General features: G+C 47.3%; 1 protein-coding gene across 7 annotated transcripts in view; it reads right to left on the bottom strand.

Annotated features, from left to right (window-relative positions):
- LOC102698045 (probable E3 ubiquitin-protein ligase HECTD4) overlaps positions 1-21,815 on the bottom strand; it is an 87,148-nt gene that overhangs the window by 15,337 nt on the left and 49,996 nt on the right. For 5 of the 7 annotated variants that reach the window (XM_069182295.1, XM_069182298.1, XM_069182299.1 and 2 more), the window contains exons 29-58: positions 20,671-20,837; positions 19,782-19,916; positions 19,490-19,638; positions 18,383-18,549; positions 17,957-18,103; positions 16,944-17,128; positions 15,610-15,763; positions 14,608-14,888; positions 13,685-13,874; positions 12,587-12,668; positions 11,791-11,993; positions 11,376-11,511; positions 10,564-10,746; positions 10,014-10,178; positions 9,491-9,660; positions 9,132-9,247; positions 8,576-8,679; positions 7,184-7,345; positions 6,914-7,062; positions 6,666-6,745; positions 6,298-6,461; positions 5,491-5,728; positions 4,894-5,030; positions 4,275-4,401; positions 3,190-3,327; positions 2,806-2,942; positions 2,122-2,282; positions 1,546-1,727; positions 923-1,128; positions 315-445 (exon numbers count right to left, since the gene is read on the bottom strand). In XM_069182295.1, coding sequence (XP_069038396.1) covers positions 315-445; positions 923-1,128; positions 1,546-1,727; positions 2,122-2,282; positions 2,806-2,942; positions 3,190-3,327; positions 4,275-4,401; positions 4,894-5,030; positions 5,491-5,728; positions 6,298-6,461; positions 6,666-6,745; positions 6,914-7,062; positions 7,184-7,345; positions 8,576-8,679; positions 9,132-9,247; positions 9,491-9,660; positions 10,014-10,178; positions 10,564-10,746; positions 11,376-11,511; positions 11,791-11,993; positions 12,587-12,668; positions 13,685-13,874; positions 14,608-14,888; positions 15,610-15,763; positions 16,944-17,128; positions 17,957-18,103; positions 18,383-18,549; positions 19,490-19,638; positions 19,782-19,916; positions 20,671-20,837 — 4,746 coding nt within the window. Of the gene's footprint in view, positions 1-314; positions 446-922; positions 1,129-1,545; positions 1,728-2,121; positions 2,283-2,805; positions 2,943-3,189; positions 3,328-4,274; positions 4,402-4,893; positions 5,031-5,490; positions 5,729-6,297; positions 6,462-6,665; positions 6,746-6,913; positions 7,063-7,183; positions 7,346-8,575; positions 8,680-9,131; positions 9,248-9,490; positions 9,661-10,013; positions 10,179-10,563; positions 10,747-11,375; positions 11,512-11,790; positions 11,994-12,586; positions 12,669-13,684; positions 13,875-14,607; positions 14,889-15,609; positions 15,764-16,943; positions 17,129-17,956; positions 18,104-18,382; positions 18,550-19,489; positions 19,639-19,780; positions 19,917-20,670; positions 20,838-21,815 lie in introns of all 7 variants that reach the window. The other 2 variants (XM_069182296.1, XM_069182300.1) reach the window with 1 other exon arrangement.

Genomic DNA, 21,815 nt, shown 5'->3' with positions numbered 1-21,815 from the left:
CTAATCATGCTTAGGGATCTCTCACATGAACAGAAAAGAACTGGAAATGTAACCAGACTTAAGATGCAGACCTACGATCACTGTTAGTGCCTAAGAACTTAACACAGCTACAGTATTTTATCAAAGATGCAAAAAACTTTTCACTACTTTGTAAAGAAAAACAAAATGCATATACTTTAGCATATCCTCAAAATTCTATAAAAGCACAAGAGAAAAGTGTAAGTGTTGTTAAGTGATTGGCTAGAAATAAACCGTGATATAAAAATAGCAGAGGTCTCTGGATCCTTTACTGGCACAGCAGTGTGTTCACTCACTCTTTGCGGAAGCCTTGAGTGCTCTCCTTGCACGAGATCACCACAAACGCCGCCCCGGGAAAATTCACATCCATGCTGACCTTTGACTCGGAAACGGGAAACTCTTCGGAAGGAAACTGCTCTGGAGCATTCTGTAAACATTTAGGAATGTTAATAATAATTAATAATGGACTTTTTGCCACATGTTATACAATGGCAAATTAGCCCTTAATTACCGAATTAAAAAGTGGCAAACTATCATACATTGGTGTGAATATTCTTTGATGTATAGCACCATAAGCCATTTATGAAAGATGTTTTATAAAATGTAACTTTGTATTATTAAATGTATAAGCCTCACCATTGCCTTTGTAGTTGTGAACTGTATATGATTAATTAGGACAATTTTGTGCCACGCAAACTATATCCTTTCTTTTTCATTTGGGTATTAAATTCTAACATGTCACTTGTAAGCAGATCTGCTCTTTCTGTGCCTGGGCAGGAGACAGCACTCCTTGAGTTTAGACTCCAGATGACTGCTTGGGTGTTGCTCCACTATCAGTTTCGCCTGCACCACGGCCTGCTGCTCACAGTCATGTGCAGCACCATGAACATGCTGCCTGTCTTACCTGTAGGAAAGAGCAGATCTGCTTGGTGAGGTCCAGTAAGCTCTCCTCTCCTTGGTGCAGGGCCCGTGTGATGGCCACGGTGAGCCACTCTCTGATGGGCTGAGCGTTGCCTTGGTAGAAGAGGTCAGTGGGAGAGCAGTTCTGACCCTGTATGATGTGCTGCAGGGACTGGGCCAGCAGGATGGAGCTGGAGCTGATCGTCCCGTCTGCAGAATACAACTGCAATCAGCTGGAGGAGTGGAGGAGGTCTCCAAATCTTCAACAAGTTTTGAAGTCAGCTTCAAAACACTCAGTTCTCTCAGGTTGGTCTGCTTTCACTAAATCTAATTCAATTTATCAGCAGCTTTTTAAAGGAATTCTGAAAAACTGTTCTCTGCTTGTACTGAATTTAACAATGCCATTTTTTTTAGAAATGTATTTTGCATAATCTGATTATTTTCATCTAATTTGCTGTAATAAACAGGAAAGAATTATCTCTATCATCATACACATAATGCAGGCGATGCATTCTATAAAGAAACATAAGGATGTCTTTTGGGAGCTGGACAGAACAAATTCAACACTCATTTATGAGACGGAAATCTGAAACAGCCCAGGCGACACTGGGGTTGACAGGACATCACCTGGAAGAGGAGGGGCGAGCAGCTGATTGGACAGGAGCTGCAGGTGCTCCAGTGTGATGTCCCTGATGGCGGGGATGTGGAAGAGGCGGGTGAAGGTGTGCGGAGACTTGGGGGCGAAGATGTTGAGGAGAGCCATGCGACAGTACAGCCTGGCCAGGGCTCCCTCACAGCGCAGCAGCTCCCTGCAGGAACACGGGGGGCAGAGCGTGTGGGTCACTGCACTGCCCCTGCGCCTCTCCAGCGGGACACAAACGCTGGAGAACCTTAGATTCATACAACAGTCTGGGAACCAAGTGCAAATCAACCCACTTTTACTTTTACATATACATATATTTTAATTTGCAAATTTAAACTATAACAAGCTTATCTTTCACACAATGGCTCCGACAACCCACAAAATATTCTATCTTAATGTGATGACACACGTTTTCATATATTATTCCAGCACAGGTGAAGCCCTTCTACAGGTAATGGTGCTCCTGTGCTCCTGCCTCTGCACCAGTACTGTGACACGTGGGCTGGACGCTCGGTCCACACTTGCAGTCCTCGTGTCCAGTGGCCGGCAGCAGCCATTACCTGTGGATCTGAATGTTGGTGCTGTCCAGAGTGACCAGCCCGTTGGCTGCTGTGCGCCTGGACCCGGCCGGTGGCCTCTCCAGCATGTCGATGGGATACCAGTAGCGCACCAGCACTCCTTCGCTGCGCAGGTACGTCTCCACCTGCACCAGCTCGTTCATCTAAAAAAGGCCCAGAAACCAGGAGAGTATTGGCTATCCCACCACTGGCCACTAAATGAAACAAAACATCAACGCCCTACTTCAAGACAAGCAATTTACGCTATAGGCTTACTGTATATTTTTCCACCAAAACATATATCACTGTAACACTTTGAATGCTTTAATGTCACAGACGTTTGACTGACATTAAGCCCCTCTTTTTATTTTTTTCAATAAATTTGGACTTTGGACTGCCGGAGCCTGGACGGCCACCGTACTGCTCAGAGCTTAGAGAGCCCTGGCTGACAGACAGCACCCTGCCCCCAATGCCACTTGTGCGCCATTGCTTGTGCAATCCAGTCATAGTCGGCTAGTGACATGATCCAGGCTTGAGCCCGTGATCAGAGTCAGAGGGCTCTATGTTTTTAACAAGTTTTAAACTATTGTTGCTTATATAGTTACTTAATTTTGAATTTGTAATTGTCTTGAATGAAACTTGCAACCTATGGGCCAAACGGCCTCCTCTCATGGGTTTTGTACTTACTGAGTCAACATCAAGGACCACTCCATGGAGCCCGAAGGTCTTTAACATCCCTCTGATGGCGAATTTCGGCAATGCTGTTCCTCCAGTGGTGCTATTGGTGTTGTTGCTGTCTGGACAGCGGATTACCACTGTCAGCCCTAGGAAGGGGGAACAATCAACTGTATTTTTCAGTATGTCATTATCTGGATGGATCTAGTGATGCGATGAGGGTAACAATAAAACAAACTGGGTAATACTGGTCTTTATATGAGCAGCCTGACTTCCTGTACAATTTTACACCATTGTGGGACTATGGGTTTGAATTTCTGAAAAGGTTGTTTACGTTCTCCTGAGAAAGCTGGACTGGATGCTCTTTTGCATCTACATGCCAGGAGTGATCTTTACCTTTACGAACTTTATCAATAGTGAATTTGTTGGCCTCATCTTTGATGTCTTCAATGGTGGGGAGGTACAGGTCTCTTGGAATCCCACCATTCTCCTCATAGAGAAACTCCACGGTCTGCCGAGCAATGTCCACCATACCTGCAGAGGATTTACAGACATCATGCCAACCACCCTTCCACCACACAAGTCTGATAAATTACAGACTGCTTTCAAGCCACTTTTATTTCAGCAAATACATCTGTTCATTTAGCAGACACGTGCACCCAAACTGTCTTACAATTGCATCCAGCCAAGATGTATATAAGTGTGCATACAACAGCACCATAAAACAATAAAACCACAGAAAACAGCAATCTCAACCTTAAGTAAGCAGGAGGATGTTGTTCAGTGTGATGGGTTTTTTAGTGCTGCCTGACAGACAGGGAGGAACAACATGGGGCACAGTCAGTAAGTGGGGTCAGTCATGGGCCTTTGGGGTTAAGTATGACTTGAAGAGATGAGTTTTCAGTTTCTCAGAGGTTGGTGAGTGAGTCTCTGGCTCTGACTGTGGCAGGTAGGTCATTCCTCCACAGTGGGCCAGCAGAAGAGACCTTTGACTTGCAGCCCTGCAGTATCAGCATTACCAGTCGGCCTGAGACACCAGCTCTCGGTGTCCTGGCAGTGGTCTGCAGGAATGCTGGTGCAGTCCAAATGGAAGCCCTGTAGGCTTGCACCAGTGTTTGGAATCGGATATAGGTCAATGTGGGGGATATATCTAAATACTAAATTGTGGACACCATGATATGTTGTTTACCCTCATGTTAATCACCATGTCTAAGTCTTAAAATTGAGATGACTTCTAACTCAAAATATGTCTGTCTGCTCACTGGCGCCATGAGTAAAATTAGCTGTTTTTGCACCATAGGATAGCTGGCATAAAGACAAAGACACAAGATGGCATCCAGACAGTATAATAGTGATTATTGACAGATAAGTCACTGCTGATCATAACATGAAGAACGCATAACTCTTTGGTCGGTCCAAGCCCTGCATGGTGGCACACAGCAAACTCAAAGGCTCAAACAGACAGCTGTGCCTGAGCTCACCAAGCTGCAGCGCTCCTTTGATTTGATCCAGACCGGACTTCCTCTCGGCTTCGTTGCGGAATCGCCTGCGAATGGTTGGAAAGACCTTGGTCTCCCAGGCCTTGACTAGTAGGGCGTAGTGGTCCTCCTGCAAGAGACAGGCCTGTTTAGTTTCTTTCCACCTGGGACAGAAATATGCGGGTTTTACATGCAGGTACAGTAGCAAAAACAAACTAAACACACAAAATAAGAAGCACTGATAGAAGAGGCTACTTTATGCCGACACATCATTTACATCTTTTAGACAAGATGGGGAAGCAAGTAAAAAGGTAAACAAAATGATATATTGTTGGAAGCAAGTGATGTTATGTTCAAATAATGTATAAGTCAGGCTCATTCAGAATACTGTATACAAGTTTGGTCAGTACTTCCCAGAAAAATTGCTGCGCTGAATCAGTCCAGAGAAGAACAACCAGACACAGTCCAACACTGACTGGCTGAATGACCTGGACCTTTTAAAACTTCAACAGAGAAGATAACGAAGGGGCCCAGTCAAAATCCTTTTGTAACGTGGCATCCAAACTCCACACCACCACTGGTGCACCACATTTATTACGGCTAGCCCCCGAGAGTCACTCACCCTCGGGATATCGTCATCTTCGTCATCGTCGCTTTCGTCGTCGGCGATGGGAGGGGGGTGGGGGTCCGGCCCCGAGGTGATGAGGTTCTCGTAGCTCAGCTCCAGCTTGTAGTGGCAGGAGTCGCCACTGTTGTACTCTGCAGGACAGGAGACAGGGTCAGCCTTTCACAGACTTCCACAGATAGCAGGCAGAGGGCACACAGAAATGCTGACACACACCGGCCAACTTTAAGCTGCTCCCCCTTGATGAGGGAGTTTTTTAGTTTCCAAACTAAATCAATAATCAATGACTTCTGGATATGTTCGGACTACACTGGTTGTAGTTTTAACTCTGGTACCGCTTCACATCTGGAAGCAGCAGGATGTCAGTGTGGTTGCCCAGGGATGGCAGACAGGGCATAGACTGTTACATCACATCAACTGCAAACGCTCTTCACAGCGTAACAGACTGACTATCGACTTACACTCACTTCAGATAACGAACAACACAATGATATACCCACAGAGATTTGTCATATTCTGCTCTGAACTGTTCTGTACTTCTAACACCCGAAAGAACCCCTAGGTTTTCAGAAGTTATCAAAACGTGGAACAGACGTTGCAGGGCAGTGGCGACCGCGGCGATCCTGCAGGGCGGTCCGTGTGACCCCGGGTCCGATGCCACGCTGGCGCCGGCGTCGTTGTCGCTGTCGGAGGCCATCGCAAAGGGCAGCGCCTCGAAGTTGGCACTGATCTCCTCGGCCAGGTCAATGCACATGTCCGCCGCGTTCCGATGCGCCTGGCCCTCCGCGAACGCGAACGGGCGGCACCCGAAGTTGGCGCGGATTTTGGTGTTCTGGAGCAGAAGAAATAATCTTTTTTACAATTAAAAAAACATATGAAAACATGAAAGTGTGTATAAGAACCAGGAAAGAGGTTAATGTGACTCCTTTACCCCCCCAACTCACTCCTACAGTGAAATATGACATTGTGCCGTTTGACTCCTTCCAGTCCGGAGCGGTGGAGTTTGCTGCACGTCAGAAGATGAGCGCCAGTAGGCGAGCCAGAGGAAAACGCAAACAACTGGCGATTCCATGTTGGGTGGCTGTATAATAAAATCCTAAATTATCAGCGTGGATTTATGATGTACAACCGTTGTGCCATATCTGATTCACATTACATAGAACTGCACTCTGAGCTCCAACACCGCAACTCTGGTGAACAGGCTAGAAAACAACATTAACGATAGGATCTTCCTCAGCTGCAACTACCGCCACCCCGAGCAGTTCTGAAATTACCCCATGCAATTATTTTCCTACAGCTGGTCGTGGAAGCAAACGAAAGTGAACAGATGAGACAACAGGACGTCAGACTTCCAGCGCTCCGGAGTACTTCCTGAGCAGCCAGGCATGCCCCGTCACCAACCTTCTTCTGAATGTGTACCAGCGGCCACATGCCCCCGGACACGTCCTCCAGGAAGGGGGCCAGGCGCTGACCGCAGTAGGTGAAGTAGACCCTGCCCTTGGCAGCCTGCCCCGGGGGAGGGGGTGTCCCTTCAGAGCGCTCCCAGCCAATCCCTGCAACGTCACCTGAGGGGAGAGGCCGACCGTCAGACCACCCCCTTCCCCCTGGAGAGCACATTTCTGAAACAAACGTTTCTTTGGATCCCAAGCCGAGAGCCCCTTACTTTCACACCTTACTTTCAACTGCTGACGCCTATTCCAGTTTCAGTGAGAACTGAGAAACCGAACCTGCACTGAAGCACCAAAAGGAAAAACGGCAGAGCTTCTTACCAGGGACAAGAGCCACATCCAGCCTCACGCTTTTCCACTGGAGCAGGCTGGAGCCATTGTAGTGCACCGCCCTTCCATTGCTGCAACAGAGCAACAGATACCGCCATGATGACAAGTGCCTGCCCACAGCCACTGGGTTTTTAACAGTCAGTCAAAACCCAGAGCAGATTCGAACTTTTCCCATCAGATCTAAGTTCAAGAAAGACGCCTCTGGTGTCTACTTCGCACTAATTCACATCGGCACCCACTTGTGGAAAAGGCAGGTGCCCACGGGATTTGTCCAGGCGCCATCTCTCTTCTCAGCTTCGGTAGCAAAGCCAAAGGACACAATGGGTCCGCTGTCGTCATCTGAATCTCCATAGGAAACGATCTCGATCTCCCAGTAGAAAGAAGGAGCCTGGCAGGATACAAGCAGACAAGCACCACAGCTGAGCCAGAGCTTGCCTGCAAGTGGTCAAGTCCCCTCCCCCTGTTCCAAGCTAAAGCTGGGCACCTTCAAGTCAGGGCCTGCTGCTCACCTGAACGGGGACGGGGGAGGTGGCGTAGATGAAGGTGCCGCGGGGAAGACCCCCTCCGGCGCTGGGGTCAGCCAGGAAAGTGACGGAGGTCAGGCGAGAGGAGAACATGCAGGCGCGCACCGGGGGGAACACGCGAGATGGGCTCCACGTGATCTCCTTGGGCTGCGAAGACACCAGACAGGGAAATCTGGACATGTCCACAACGGCAGCACACCTGCAGTTCTCTACATGCCTCTTGAGCATCCGTAAAACCGAGCTGTTTTTTTTAAAACTCTTTTCATTAACAGTAATATTCTCATAATTGACCGGGTGGGAATCAGTGAAGACAACACTGAGATGGTCCGCCCCTTGTTTGGAATAGGACGAATTACTTCTAAAGTGTTGAACAAAAACTCTGTTTCTTAATGAGACTGACCTTATCTACTTGTTTGTATGGACTGGTCAGAAGTGTGGGGTCGCTACGACAATCACACAGGAACAAAACCACAAGAATCAGCACCCACTTCCCTTTTAAAATATCTGGGATTATTGTCAAATTCAGCACATGCTGTTATATAACTTTGATTATATGTTTTGGTGCAGCATGTACATGCACAAAGTCAGGGCAGCAAACAAACTTGTGAAAACAGGAAAGCAGTAAGCGCCCTAAGGAATTAATAGGTAAAATGCAATAAATGAAATGCATAAAAATGAAATTAAATATTGATCAAATCAATTTGTAACATTTGGTTGAATACATAAACCATAGATTAGAAAATTCATCTTATGCATTTTTAAAAAGCATGCAGAGCACGATCTGGGTACAGAACAGTCTTCAAGATACTGTACTTCCGTATGACTGAAATATAATTGCATTGCCTCAAGTGACTTCGCAAGCACACCAGAAAAAAAAAGTAGATGCTGTTGTGCTTTTAAGAATGATATTCCTTCACTTCTACAAAGTGTCCAAACCACACTGGCTAATCAGGCCAGAGCTTTTCCTGATTTCTGTGGGCTTGAGTGGACTACAGTGGCCCCCTCTGCTGATCCAGTGCAGGGGTGAACCCCAAGCAATGCAGGGCTCCACTTACAGAACTGGGAGAGCTGGAGCAAACAGTACAGCACCTCATTCAAGGTACAATAGCGGGGGCTTGAACCCAAGACCCAAGTTATGAGACCAGAATGCCGCCACTATGGTCCAATGCCCTCCCATACCCATCCGCCGCATATTCTGTACAGTCTGAACAAATGAGTAGAATATCTGGGATCTTTATCTTGGTCAGGGTAAGTACTTTTTACGGATCCTTCTCCAGGATAGTGGATGTCAAAATGCATTGCATGTATTTTAAGAAAACGAGTTTTATTTGAATACGTGTCAACCCGAGCCCGCGGTGAAATGCAGGTTCCTCTCACCTGCGTCCTGTCGGTCTGAAGAGGAGGAGGAGGGGGGCGTGCGCAGTCACGATACAGCATCCGGACTCTCTCACACTGAGCCTCCACCACACTCAGCCTCTCTCCTGGGAATCGAACAACTGCTCAGTTACTGGTTATTACCCCCTCTCTGCCAGCCTGTCTTTACACAAATCTAGATATGTCATGAAAAATGAAACCAGAGCACACTGTACTGATAAGCCCCTGTAACGGCAGAACTGGTCTGTAGTTGCTAAATCACTTGACAGCTTGTTTATCTATATGGGCTACCAAAAAAATGTTCACTTCCGTGGTTTTAATTTTCATTTAACTGTGCCTCAACGTGAGCACAGATACCTACCAAGCAGAAGTGAATACTGCAGGTGAGTTACACAATTACAGTAAGCAGCTACTTACAATCTGCAACTCTGCAGGCACCTTGTGGCCTTCTCTTTGTGGAGAAAAAAGACACTAACAGTGAGGAACCAGGGTGGTTGCTGGGTGCGCGGAGAGAGAGAGAGGGGCCGTGTTCTGTCTGCGCTCTGCGGGTGACGCTCACCTGGGCTGCACTCCTGGGCCACGAGGTTGAGCACCTCCACTGCAGCGGGGCACTGTTGGATAAACTCCTCGCAGAAGGAGCTGTCCTCCAGGAGCTGCGCCATCACCAGACAGGCCCTGGGGCACGCAGAACAGAGAGCATGAGGGCCGGTCAGGCGACATTTAATCAAGAGATGACAGCGGCAAATTAAAAATGTCACTATCCGAGCGCCAGCAAAGAAACATTTGTTTTATTTTAGGAACAATATCAAACAATCTGTGGATTAAAGGAGCCCTGTGCCTGGACTAACAGCACACAGTTACAATGGTCAATGTTTTGACCAACTGCAACTAGCTCTACTGTTCTGAGGGAGAACTCACCTGGTTCTGATCTCCGCCAGGAGGCGAACAGCAGCCATGACAGGGCTGGAGCCGTCACCCGAGGCAGGTAGGGAGGTGTGAATCGACAGGCTGCCCTCCTGTGGCAGCAGCATGGACTGCACCGCCTGAACCACCTTCTCTGTGATGGACAGCTTGTACAATGGCAGAGCCTACAAGAGCACACGCCAACATCATTTACAGGAGCCGGGGGGGGTCACACCTCCTAGTTTAAATGTGCAACCTTCAAGACCTTTTCATTTTCAATTTTAGAATGGCCGTTCCATCTGACACACTGCAAGTTCAACAGAGATGCACAGGAGATTCAGAGCTGTCTGGAAGAGTCCCTCGCTGATGTCACTGACAGCCTGCAGGGGGTGCTGTTTCTCTGCACGCCTTTTCATGAGAAAATCAGTCTGAAATACTGTGAACCTTTTGAAAAGTAGGAATGTTATTTACAATGGAACATTCCCCTGCAGAAACAGCTCTACGTTGCACTTCCTGGAAGCATGCAGACGAGAATCACCTCTGATCGGGGGGTGCAGAGACGGGATATTGGGACAGTCAGAACGTCGGAGGCCTTGCAGTCCTTCCTGTAGTCCGAGGAGGGGAACTTCACGGTGGCGATGCCTTCCTGCTCGTTGATGGACATTACAACACCTACGCTGCCCAGGATGCCCTTGCCCACCACCTGTGGGACAGCAGGAAAATAGGCCGAGCCAGGGAGTGGCTTGTCACTCATTGCTTTTACTAATGACTGAAATTCAAAAACATGGATGAGCCGAGGAATGATTTTTTTACATTCCTTTGCAGATTTGATAATTAATGAAGCTTTGAACCAATGCATTAAGTATTAAAGAATAACTCATCATAAAGTAATAAAACTATGTACGCTAAACCAGAAATGTTCATTTTGTTCCCCACTGCAGTCCTAAAAAATAAATTCTAAAGGATTTATTTCAGCAGTTTAGAAAACATGCACAACCTGCATGCTGTGGTAAATCAATGTTGATTAAACATTAAACCATGTTGTCTTAAACCTCCAAGACGTAAGTGGCGCAGCTGCTCGATCTCACCTGGACTTCCGACCCAATCTTGATGGTCTCCTTGAATCCTCCCAGGGCGCACAGAGCCGCCACAGCCTGGCGAGCCGTGGCCTGCAGCCTGGCCAGCTTCCGGCCGCTGCTGCTGCCGTTCTCCAGGATGCTCTCCGCATACTTTCCCAGCTGGGGGATGTACATCAGAGCCCGAGAGAGCACCTGTCGACAGCACAGACACACGCTAGGTCCACTGCAGCGGCACCGGCACCAGTTGGCAGCTACGCGTTTGTTGAACATTCCCAATACACAATGAGGAGCAATAGAAAAGAGGCCACAGTGTGCCTCTTGCACACCGCTCGACCAGTTGCTGGTCACTCAGAAACCATCAGGAAAGGCCCTGGGATTTTGACCACAGAGAGTCAAGACCTCGGTTTTACGTCTCATCCGAAGGATGGCGCCTGTTTACAGTATAGTGTCCCCGTCACTATACTGGGGCATTAGGACCCACATGGACCGCAGGGTAAGCACCCCCTTCTGGCCCCACTAACAACCCAGCAGCAACCTTAGTTTTTCCCAGGAGGTCTCTCATGCAGGTACTGACCAGGCTCACACCTGCTTAGCTTCAGTGGGTTGCCAGTTGTGAGTTGCAGAGTGATATGGCTGCTGGGTATGACTGATGGGACATAAGGATTAAATGGGTAGGAGAGTTACATTTTAAGGAAAGGTACTATAGAATGTCTGGAAATAGATTCCACAATTCATCCATTAGTAACCCATGCACACCGTTTTTCATTAATTGTGTGACTGTTTTGAACTCGACAACGACATGCCATTCAGCTGGTGATGACCTTTTCAGCAGTGCTTGTCCAGATCTGGGCGGTGTTGGACTCTGGCGCTGTGAGGAGTCCGTGCAGTAGGGCGATCACCTCCGCCGCCATGCTGTTGGCCACATGGCCGCTGATGAAGGGTCTGACTGGATCCGACCTGCAGAGAGCAAGGCCTCTTTCACACGTGGAAAAATAAAGGTAGCAGTCATGTGCCTCTGTCCTAGAACAGCTAGTCCACAGTTCAAGTGTTTTACAAAACCGCAAATGGGAGTGTCCTCACAGAAGAACAGGCAGAACACTTGGCAGACAATTGTAAAGAAACGCAATAAAATGAAACTTGGAAAACCAGCTTGATGATTAAATGTCTGGTTATGGAATGGAAATGCATTTTACAAATTAAGTTTTACCAGGCCCTGTCTTTTGAGCCCTTTCTCACCTTGCCAGTTCAGTGTTTCTCTCTCTGCAAATAGCAGTCTGGGCTGTTTTCTTCTTGTCCCCAGTGGACAGGCCGCTGGCGTTCTCCTGGCTGAGGGTCTCCACGGGCGGCCCCACGCTGACTATCAGCCCCGACTGTGCCCACTTGGTGGCCTTGCGCAGGGCTGCTGCTGCCTCCTCTGTGATGACCTCACAGTGACCACTCTACAACACAGAGCCATGAGAGCACTGCTAGACAAGCTCGCAGATGGGACCCCTGCTGGAATGCTTTTTTGGTGCCTGAAGCAAAACAAGTACTAGGGGACATCCTTAAGGGTTTGCCTGTAGTGCATCTCTGAGGCTCTTGTTAAAACTGTTTAATTGCAACATAGAAAAAATTTGACTTTTGGTCAACAAATTGGTCAACACTAGGCAGATCTGAAAATGTTAGATTAAATATGGATTTTGGGCAAAGGGTGGCATCATAACGATCACCTCCTCCCCTGCTTTTCTGTGATGGTCTACCTTGTATGTTCCCTTACACGTCTCCAAAATGTATAAAAAAGACTTTAAATTCCCTAATAAAAATAAGTAGAAAACATAGACGGAGAACTTAAGTGCAAATCTTTAAAAAGTACAACAGAACTCATTTAGGAAAATTTATTTTTGATTTTCATGTTACTACAGGTTTATAATTGATATTTTTTTCAGTCAGAATATTATAATGTACAGTCTCTGACTCATTGCATTGAGAAGAGGTGCAATCATCGGTACTATCTGCAGCCCTAGGACCTGCTGTCTGCCTGTGCCCTGCTCACCTTGGTCATGTCCCTGTCCATCTTCACCACTTTCTCCATGTTGGCCCCTGTGCCCAGGCGGAAGGGCCGGCCCTCTGAGCTACTGCAGAGCAGCATGGGACAGAAAAAGAAAAACATAGGCTGAGACTTTAAAAACACACTGAGCGTTCTCAAACCACTGCAGGACTGGTGAAAGTTACACATACCTCCCAAGCCAAAAGTTCCCCTCATCATTTTGAGAGTACTTTAACAGGTTGCAAAACTGTTTCAAAACTGAAAATGATATTTTTGGGTAACTACAGTGAAACACTGTGACTCCCCTCACTGGACAAGGATGATATGAATTACATTACAGTATTTTGTTTAAACAGCTAATCCTGGATACAAAGGTGCACTTACTGGAAGCACACTATTTGACCTCTAAGCATTAGTTCTCCCAAAAGGGAGGCCAACCGCTAGTCAAAGGAGTTCACAGACAGGTTAAGAAAAAAAAACCCAATAAAACTGACCGTTTTTGCGTGAAATTTTTATCATCCAGAATAGACTAAGCACTGCTGCCGTAAATTACATACATAGTGTAAATGAATGAATGTCAATAAAGCAATTAAAGCATTGAGCAAAGAAATTAAAGAATGGTCTGATATACAAGTAGTTAGCTTTTGGTTGACTGAATTAAAGGCTAGGAATAATCATATTACTTTATGTAATCAAAGGGGAGGTAGAAGTTCTTACAAATTACTTAGCTGGGATGACTTAAGCACGTTATCTTAATCATGGAACCGCATTTCCATAGAATAATGAGGTGTTAAGGAAACACTTTTTTCTTTTCAGACCCCATTGCACGAAATAGGTGTGTACAAAAATACAAACTCGTACTGTCCAAAAGTAAACCTATACTTTCATATTTAACAGAAAAAAGCATAGGATCCAAGTGATAAATTGACTGCTTGCACTGTTTTTCATCTCAAAGCAGTTCACCTACAGAAGGGGACACTTCACAATGGCTTAGACTGCAGTGAGGGTGACTTGGCACAGTTATCTCCGCTGTGGTGGGAGTGTAACTCTACTGCTTGCACTGCTGGAGACTCCAAGGCCTCTCTGGGCCCACAGACTCCCTACCTGAGCAGCGGCTGCAGCACCTCATGGGAAGACTGGTCTTCCCGCTTGTGGATGAAGATGGACAGCTTGCCGTCCACGGCCTCGCCCTCCTCCCCCGCGTCCTTCTCCACCTTCAGGGAGCTCTTCGGGCTGGCGCGCGTCAGGCTGGTGTCGGGCTCTGAAGAGCTGGGCGACAGCAGCGTCTGGCAGCCTTCGCAACGAAAACCGAATTACACACCGCAACTGCGGCAAGGGCCAGGCGAACAGCAGCAGGCCTGCCGGCATGTCCACCGTGGGGAACAAGGCTCACAAAGAAGCTGTTTCCGCTCACTCTGAGTGCTGCACCTTTTAGAAAACATACTAGACTGTGGAAAAACGAGTGTGAGTCTGAACAGCAGTCTTGTGAAAACATCTAAAGATCGCACGTAGAATTAAGTAACCACTTTGCCAGAAGCTGCAGACCACAATAACAAAAAAAAGTGCCTCAATGGTAACCTATGACCGCCAAGTATCAGTACCAAAGTTTAGTTCCAACCCAATTATAATCATCAGCTGAATATTGTTTTTGCCAACTCCATAACACGCCTTGTGTTAATTTCACCTTAGATTTCTCTTAAGTTCAAGTTTTGGTTGCACAGAACACATCAACTTACAAGATGAACTTAAACGGGTTAAGAGCACAAAACGCATAAAGAATACTTTAGGTGCCGCCTTACTACGTAAGGAGATCTACGCAGCTGAATCCTGGTCCACACAACAGTGCCGTCGCAAGCGAAGCTAACATTATTAGGGATTTAATTGTAATACTATGTAGCTCAATGCAGCTAAAGGCATTTGTCATCACTTTGGATCTGTGTATTTCAAAACCAGACATATGGTGAAACTGCGTAAGATACCAGGATTCTGTGCTTCTCCTTTTAGCATAAGCTAAGGCATCTCCCCACCTGGCACCACGTAGTCCGCCAACTTGGCCAGCAGCAGGGACGCGATTTTGGAGGCCGGATCGCTGGAGTCTTCCTGCTCGTTGTCCAGGGTGTGAATGGAGTAGCTCCACGGGGGCAGCTCCACATTCCCACAGTCCTCCACGCTCATGAGGGGCAGGGCAGCCCGGCAGAGCTGCAGGATGATGAGGACCAGCTTGGGGGAGGGGCGCTGGTCCAGCAGCAGAGACAGCAGCTTGGACACGCAGGCCGGCTGACTCAGGATGGCCTTCCCAATGTGACTCCTGACACACAAATCCATCGGAACACCTCATACAGACCGCCCCATTGAAGGAAAATGCATTTTAGATGTGTTGCAATAAATGTTTGAAGCTGTAGATATGTTCTTGTATTTACAGATTGTATGCACAAACAGCAAATGTAAGCAGAGTAAAGAATGCTACTCTTGAAGATGTCAAAGCCAAAATGAAACCTGTAACCATATTAAAAAAAAAACAAGATTTTCATGTCTAGGGAAACAAAAAGTCACTCTCACCGAGCTTGAGATGAATAAGCTCTTGCCTGACAACCTCCTGTTCAGCACTTAATCACCAAAGCATTTGGACCTATTTACTGCAGTTATTTTTCCTTATGTTTTAATGTTGAATAACATGTGCTTTTGCTGTTGTGAAGCTTTAAACCAGTTCTGATTAACATTAACATTCCCTTGCCCGCTTGGCCCACTCCCACAGGACAGACTCCCCAAGAGCTTCTGCTCGGAGCACGGGGAGAGCCCATTCCAGAGGCTGTGGGTTTGAACCTGGGCCAGTCGTCCATTGGGATCCTTAGCGCTGCAACTAGGGCTGCGCACTCAAGAGAATAAAAGTACACAGATGACCCGAGAGCCCGTTTCGGAGAACACATGCATGCTGTACTTTACCCTTGAGTGTCAGTAGGAGTGCTGAGATGAAATTAATAAAATTGGCAAATTCAAATTTAAAGAAAAATAAGTGCAGACTTCAGTACCTGGACAAGTCATTCAGAAGGCTGAGCACATCCTGCAGGGCGTCATTTCCAGCTGCCTGGTTCCCACAACATTCTGTGGCCCGAGCCAAATGATTGGTCAGCAGGCTGGAGACTTGACGGGCCAACCCAGAATGCACTGCGTCCGTGGACCCTCCTTTGGAATAAAAAGCGACAGCATCACTGCTGGATTATTAACTTCCACCCTGCACCGCATGAATTTCAGATCGAACCACTTCATTTCTTCACGGTTTATTCTACTCCCTTTTCTATTATTACAATAACCATCAAAGTCATTTAGAAAAATATTGTATAATCTGTACAATTTCTCTATGGGCACTGTTTCAGCTATCATTTTCATTTATAAAACAATTTGATGCCTTAAATATTGTGCTTTCATTCAAGTGCCATGCACGTCCTTCTCCACATTCTGGGCTAATTCATACATCACTTTACTCCAACATAACATCTTGACCTGATCTTCTGTGCCTTGCCCGTTTCAGAATACCTATAAAATATATGGATTGAACAAAAAAGTATTTTTTAGGAAAACCATTTATAAAGTAGGGCTACAAAGTCAAGTTTGCTTGGTTGCTTTACTGCTTAAAAGTAGGCAAAAAATGTAATGAAGGAAAAGTAAGGACTCTACACTAGGTGTCATTCATGTTAAGCATCCTGGTTTGCTCTGTCTCAAGCCAACACCTAATACTAACTACCACTTTTAAATCATGCATAATAAAATACATATATACGTGTGCAGACATGCAGAGTTGAATTAATGTAAGGTTAAGTCAAAGTACCAAATGATTTTGTTTCTGGAGATTTTTGAATAGCAAAATTTCCACCAAGTGAATCTGATATTTTAAAAGCTGAAGACATTAACCAAACTCCCACATAGGGGGCAAAGTCAGACTTTCAAACATGGTGGCGCTTATAAAGAGCTGTATTGTAGAGAAACAACAACCAGATGGGTCCAGGAACACCTGTCTCACAGAATTTGTCTAACAAATTCCCAACTAAATGAAACCGAAGAAATTTTGGCCAAGCCTTACAAACTAGACAGCAAGCAACAAAGCATTACAAAATCTCCTGGATTCACCGGTGGTAAAGAGGTTACTGTACCTGCAATGTCAACCAAATGAATTCTTCGGTGCTAAAAATATGAAAACTGATAGCGAGAAATGAGATTTCAGATCAGGGGAAGTATGGTGAAAATAAGATGCTCTAGCATGGAGGGCCTTCAGTTATTGAAATAAAGAGCTCAATTTGACTGCGCCTAATAAAACATCTCTCTCCCTGCAATCCAGTGACAGTCAGTGACATCTTTGCAGCCACACCTTCCACTTTCTCCCACTCGATGCAGCGGTTGGCCAGGACCTGGAAGGCTGCCCAGGCCATGGTGGCGACTTTCTGCTTCTTGGTCTGCTTGTCATTGGAGCTGCAGTCTCGCTGGCCGCTCAGGCTGCAGAGGCGGTCCATGAGCTGCACGAGCCCGCTCCGCACCAGGCACTTCTCCTCGCTCCTGCAGGGGGAACAGAGACAGCGCGCTCTCACCTGCCCTCGCACACCGGGGACCCGCCTCCCCCCTCCACCTCCTCACGCACACCGAGGACCTGCCTCCCCCCTCCGCGCACACACACCACACCGAGGACCCGCCTCCCCCTCCGCGAGTGCACCGAGGACCCGAGGACCCGCCTCCCCCCTCCCACTCCTCGCGCGCACACCACACCGAGGACCCGCCTCCCGCCTCCCGCCTCCCGCCTCCCGCCTCCCGCCTCCCGCCTCCCGCCTCCCGCCTCCCGACTCCCGACTCCCGACTCCCGACTCCCGACTCCCGACTCCCGACTCCCGACTCCCGACTCCCGACTCCCGACTCCCGACTCCCGACTCCCGACTCCCGACTCCCGACTCCCGACTCCCGACTCCCGACTCCCGACTCCCGACTCCCGACTCCCGACTCCCGACTCCCGACTCCCGACTCCCGACTCCCGACTCCCGACTCCCGACTCCCGACTCCCGACTCCCGACTCCCGACTCCCGACTCCCGACTCCCGACTCCCGACTCCCGACTCCCGACTCCGCGCGCGCACACCGAGGATCGCTCCACCCCTCCGCACGCGCGTGCACGCACACACACTGAGGACCTGCCACCCCCGCGCAAACGATATATAAGGACACACCAATATGTGGGCATCAATTTAAACGCTACTTAAAAGATTAGGACAGGACTATTCTGGATAAATTGAACTAAAAAATCATGACGACCCCATGCACTATACAGTCACTGCCACCTCCTTGATGCAGGCAGGTTAAGGGTGGGATAGGACTGACAAGCAGGGCGTGTGCTTGCCTGGTATATGGGATAGTGCAGAGCAGGCCAATGCTGTTGGCACAGGCGATGGGGTAGCGGGCACATAGCGACACCACGGACGTCATGGTCTCTCCAAAGGCTTCCTGCACCTGGTCCACCATCCCGCCACAGGTCAGCTCCTCGATCCTGGCACAAACACAGGGTTTCACCCCACCAGCACTGCTTGGCACTCGACTCATCACAAGACCAACAGTCACAAGCACTCTGCACACACAAGTTTAAACACGGACATCTTACATGCTTTGAAAGCTCTAAATAAAAAAATATGGGGGTATCTATCTATGGGGGACCAGACTATTTACAGATTTCTCATGATTCCTATGTAGCTCCATATCTTCCCAAATCACATGATTTTATATCCATCATGCAGTATAATGGCAGAGTGTGGTTTGCAGTGAGACGTACCTGGGCCCCCCCTGCAGTACCATGGTGACCGGTCCCACCAGGTGAGTGACCCCTCCCACCCGCACCGCGGCCGTCAGCAGCTCCCGCATGTGGACCAGCGCCTGCTTCCGGGTGCTCCCGCGCCGCCACCGCGTCTGCGCTGCCGACAGGAAACTGCTGCCAGAGACCTGTGAGACAGAGCGCATCGCAGTCCCGTCCTGGAGCGATACTGGCTTCAAAGCATCGCTGACCTGAGCCGGGTCAGGCCCCCGAGCCGACAGTGACCGAGCCCCAGGCACCTGGCAGAGCGCCACCAAGGAAGGCGGGGTGTTTGCTAGCTTATGGCGTCACTCATATAGTGCAACTCTCCTACAGGGCACTGTAGAATGAACCTGCAAGCTCAGCGAACCATAAAAGCAATTTTAATTTTAAACCTCCTCAGCAGCAACCTTCGAGCAAGGCGAGTATGTAAAAAGCAGCAGCCAGTCTTTTTTCTGAGTGAGGCCAAGAATTTTCATTTCTGTTTAAGACTACCTTAGGGGAAATTAAAATTAAAAATGCACTTTGCCTTAAAATGGGCATATATATATATAGTGCATGTTCAAAATGGCTAACACTGGAAATGTTGTGTAGTGCTTTAAGAAAGCTGCTTAAGGGAAGAAGATTTTCGTCTGGAATATGACACGAGACTAACAATATGCAGTGCCTTCCTTAAAGGAGTTTCACACTAAACAACTGAAGAAATTCACACATTTCTTACCATTCGCTTTTCAAACTGTGAGAAAAGCACATGTTATAAATCATGGACGTGGTTCAATTGACCAAATTGAATTGCTGTGTTCACAGGACTTAAGGCTGATCAGAAACTGTGCCAAACTCTGAACTCTCACAGTGTTAACTGAGCGAAATTCAGCTGTTGAATTTTAATTTTAATGGAATGGAAAGCAACATTAATGCTTTTTAGGTGGAGAGTTCCCTGCGAAGTTCCAACAAGTTGCACAACTAGAGCCAAACTGAAAGACGGTCACAGTCAGTATTGCCAAGTTCAGTCACAAAGGCTCAGCCGCGTGTAAACACTTGAGAGGAGCAGTGCTTCCTGTCAGCGGGCATTCTGGGGCTGGAGCTTACCGCCTGGTCAGGGGTGGTCCCAATGAAGGCAAAGAGCTGGCCCAGCAGCACGCTGTAGGTGGGCTTGTCCCGGCTGTCCTCGATGGCCAGGGACTGCAGCAGGGTGAAGGAGCTGCTGCGGTGGCTCGTGGGGTGATGACGCCTCCTGCCGGAAGAACATGGGCACAATGCGCTACGACGGAGAGATCTCGAGGGGAAAAAAATCACCCCGCCCACATCACACTGAAGGAATTTTGTTTACAGGAGATTGTTCTTAGCTTTTATGTATGTAGGTATTTCTGGTTAACTGACCTCTGACTCCCTCTCGTGAACTCCAGGTCCTCGTTCGCGATCATTTCCAGGTCAGAAGGGGCAGACATGCTGCGCAGAAAGACGGGCTGTTTCACAGTATGGGTCATGGCCTTGGTCTCCGAGGCAGACTTGCAAGCTGTAACCAACAAAGCATTGTACTACTCTGGTGATTTTTCTAAACCTTCTTAACGACTGGTTATTCTTCTATTCCCTTAATTGTTTTTTATTTGGATTTAAACAATCCTCTATACTTAACCCTTAGAAAAGAAAATAACTGTTGATTTAAAATAAACAAGTGAGGTAGCTTCCCTTACTGATTTTGTCGTTCTCTGCTCCTGGTAATACTAAACTCTAGAAAATATTCATAATTCAGAGTCAAAATCAACATTACACACACCATTAAAGTTTGATCAAAACTGCAAACCGGAATAAAATGTTTTTAGAAATTCTATAGTTAATATAAAGAAAATATTTTTATCATGAAAATGTTTGCAAATACAGGGAGGAGAAGAAATAAGAAGGCATGAAATACTGTACCGTTTTCAAGAGCGCAGATTTTAGGCAAGTCTGATTGTAGACAGGTCCTACATGACATACTGTGTACTGTAACTACTGCACTTCGTCATAAGAGCTAGTGACCCATCCCTAATTCTGCACAATAACCCAGTATCAATTATTCCTGGCCTACTTACACTACCCAGACACAATTTCTTACAAACCATCAAACATCTCCTCAGTTCTGTGATTAACAGGTTTCTTAGTAGTGTTTCTTCGGACCTGACTTGGCAAAGCTGGACAAAACAGAAATCCAAACCACGGGGGCCAAGCGCACAGGGCTTGTGCTCTGAAGTGCCACGCCCTGGGTGTTGCGTGTGGGAAGAGGGCAGTACCTGGCGTGTCCACTGGGGTTCCCGTCGTGCTCCGGGAGTGAGCTGCAATGGTCACGTGGAGCAGCAGCTCTGTCCGGTTCATCAGGCTCCTCACCAAGGCTTTGGTTTTGGCCAGAGGTGCCACTGCCTTCTGCTGCAGCGAGTTCACTTCTTGGAAGAACTTCTCCCTGTTCCCGACAAAAGCAACGGCAGCTTCTGTCTCTACAGTACATCTGATTTGCACTTATGGCAGAGAAAAACAAACCTTACACAGGCTGGTCTCTCTTAACTAGACATTGCAAGGTCAGGTCTGGGGCAGGCCACTAGCCAGCTAGCTATGACCAGGATCCCCCAGGATGCTGCAGCTCCTGGCTGAGCATCGCCAGGGGGCTGGGATTATTCAGACTGAGGGGAGTCAGCATGCTTGAGGTGATGTCAGCAAGAGGTGAACTGCTCATCCCATCCGCACCGATTCTCTTGTTAGGCTCTGTAGAGTTTGCTCAAAAGATGCATGTCGATTTAATTTTTTTGTGGCATATCTTACTTTATTAAGAACCCAGTCAACATTTCTAAGTGTTGTCTCACGGCTTCACTGAGCTCCATCATAGGCAGAAGTTTTACCTTACAATACTCAGAACCAATTTTAACCAGGTATAAAGCCAGATGCCATTTTCTGTTTTGGAAGTCATATACACATTCTGCATGGCAAGAGGGAAAAATGATATGGTATTTTAGCTGACGAGGGTGTTACAATATTAATCGGACCTTTTCTAGATTTCTACACTACCAGCTCTGTACCCAAACATCCAACTGGCTTTATCAACAAGTGCAACATGAAGTCCAGATGAGGACATTAAATCTACAAGATACCTAAAACCTTTAAACACTGCCAACGGATTAACTTAATAAATGCTCAATTATGCATTTATTGAAGTTCAATTTTATGTTTCAGTTTCATCAGCAAGAATGAGTGATTATAGTAGGATGTACATAATAATCCACATAAAATAAAAGAATGTGCCTTGTATGGCAGTATAGAGTAGGATCTCTCATCTTATGTCCTCTAACAAGCATGATGCTTCCCATGAAATCCTCTGTTTTCTTATGGACTGATGCAGGGATGCCCAACTCCAGTCTTGAAGGACTGCAATCCAGCTGTCTCACAG

This window comes from Lepisosteus oculatus, chromosome 22, assembly GCF_040954835.1.
Source record: "Lepisosteus oculatus isolate fLepOcu1 chromosome 22, fLepOcu1.hap2, whole genome shotgun sequence".
Lineage (NCBI taxonomy): Eukaryota > Metazoa > Chordata > Actinopteri > Semionotiformes > Lepisosteidae > Lepisosteus > Lepisosteus oculatus.
This window is presented reverse-complemented; position numbering and strand designations above follow the sequence as displayed.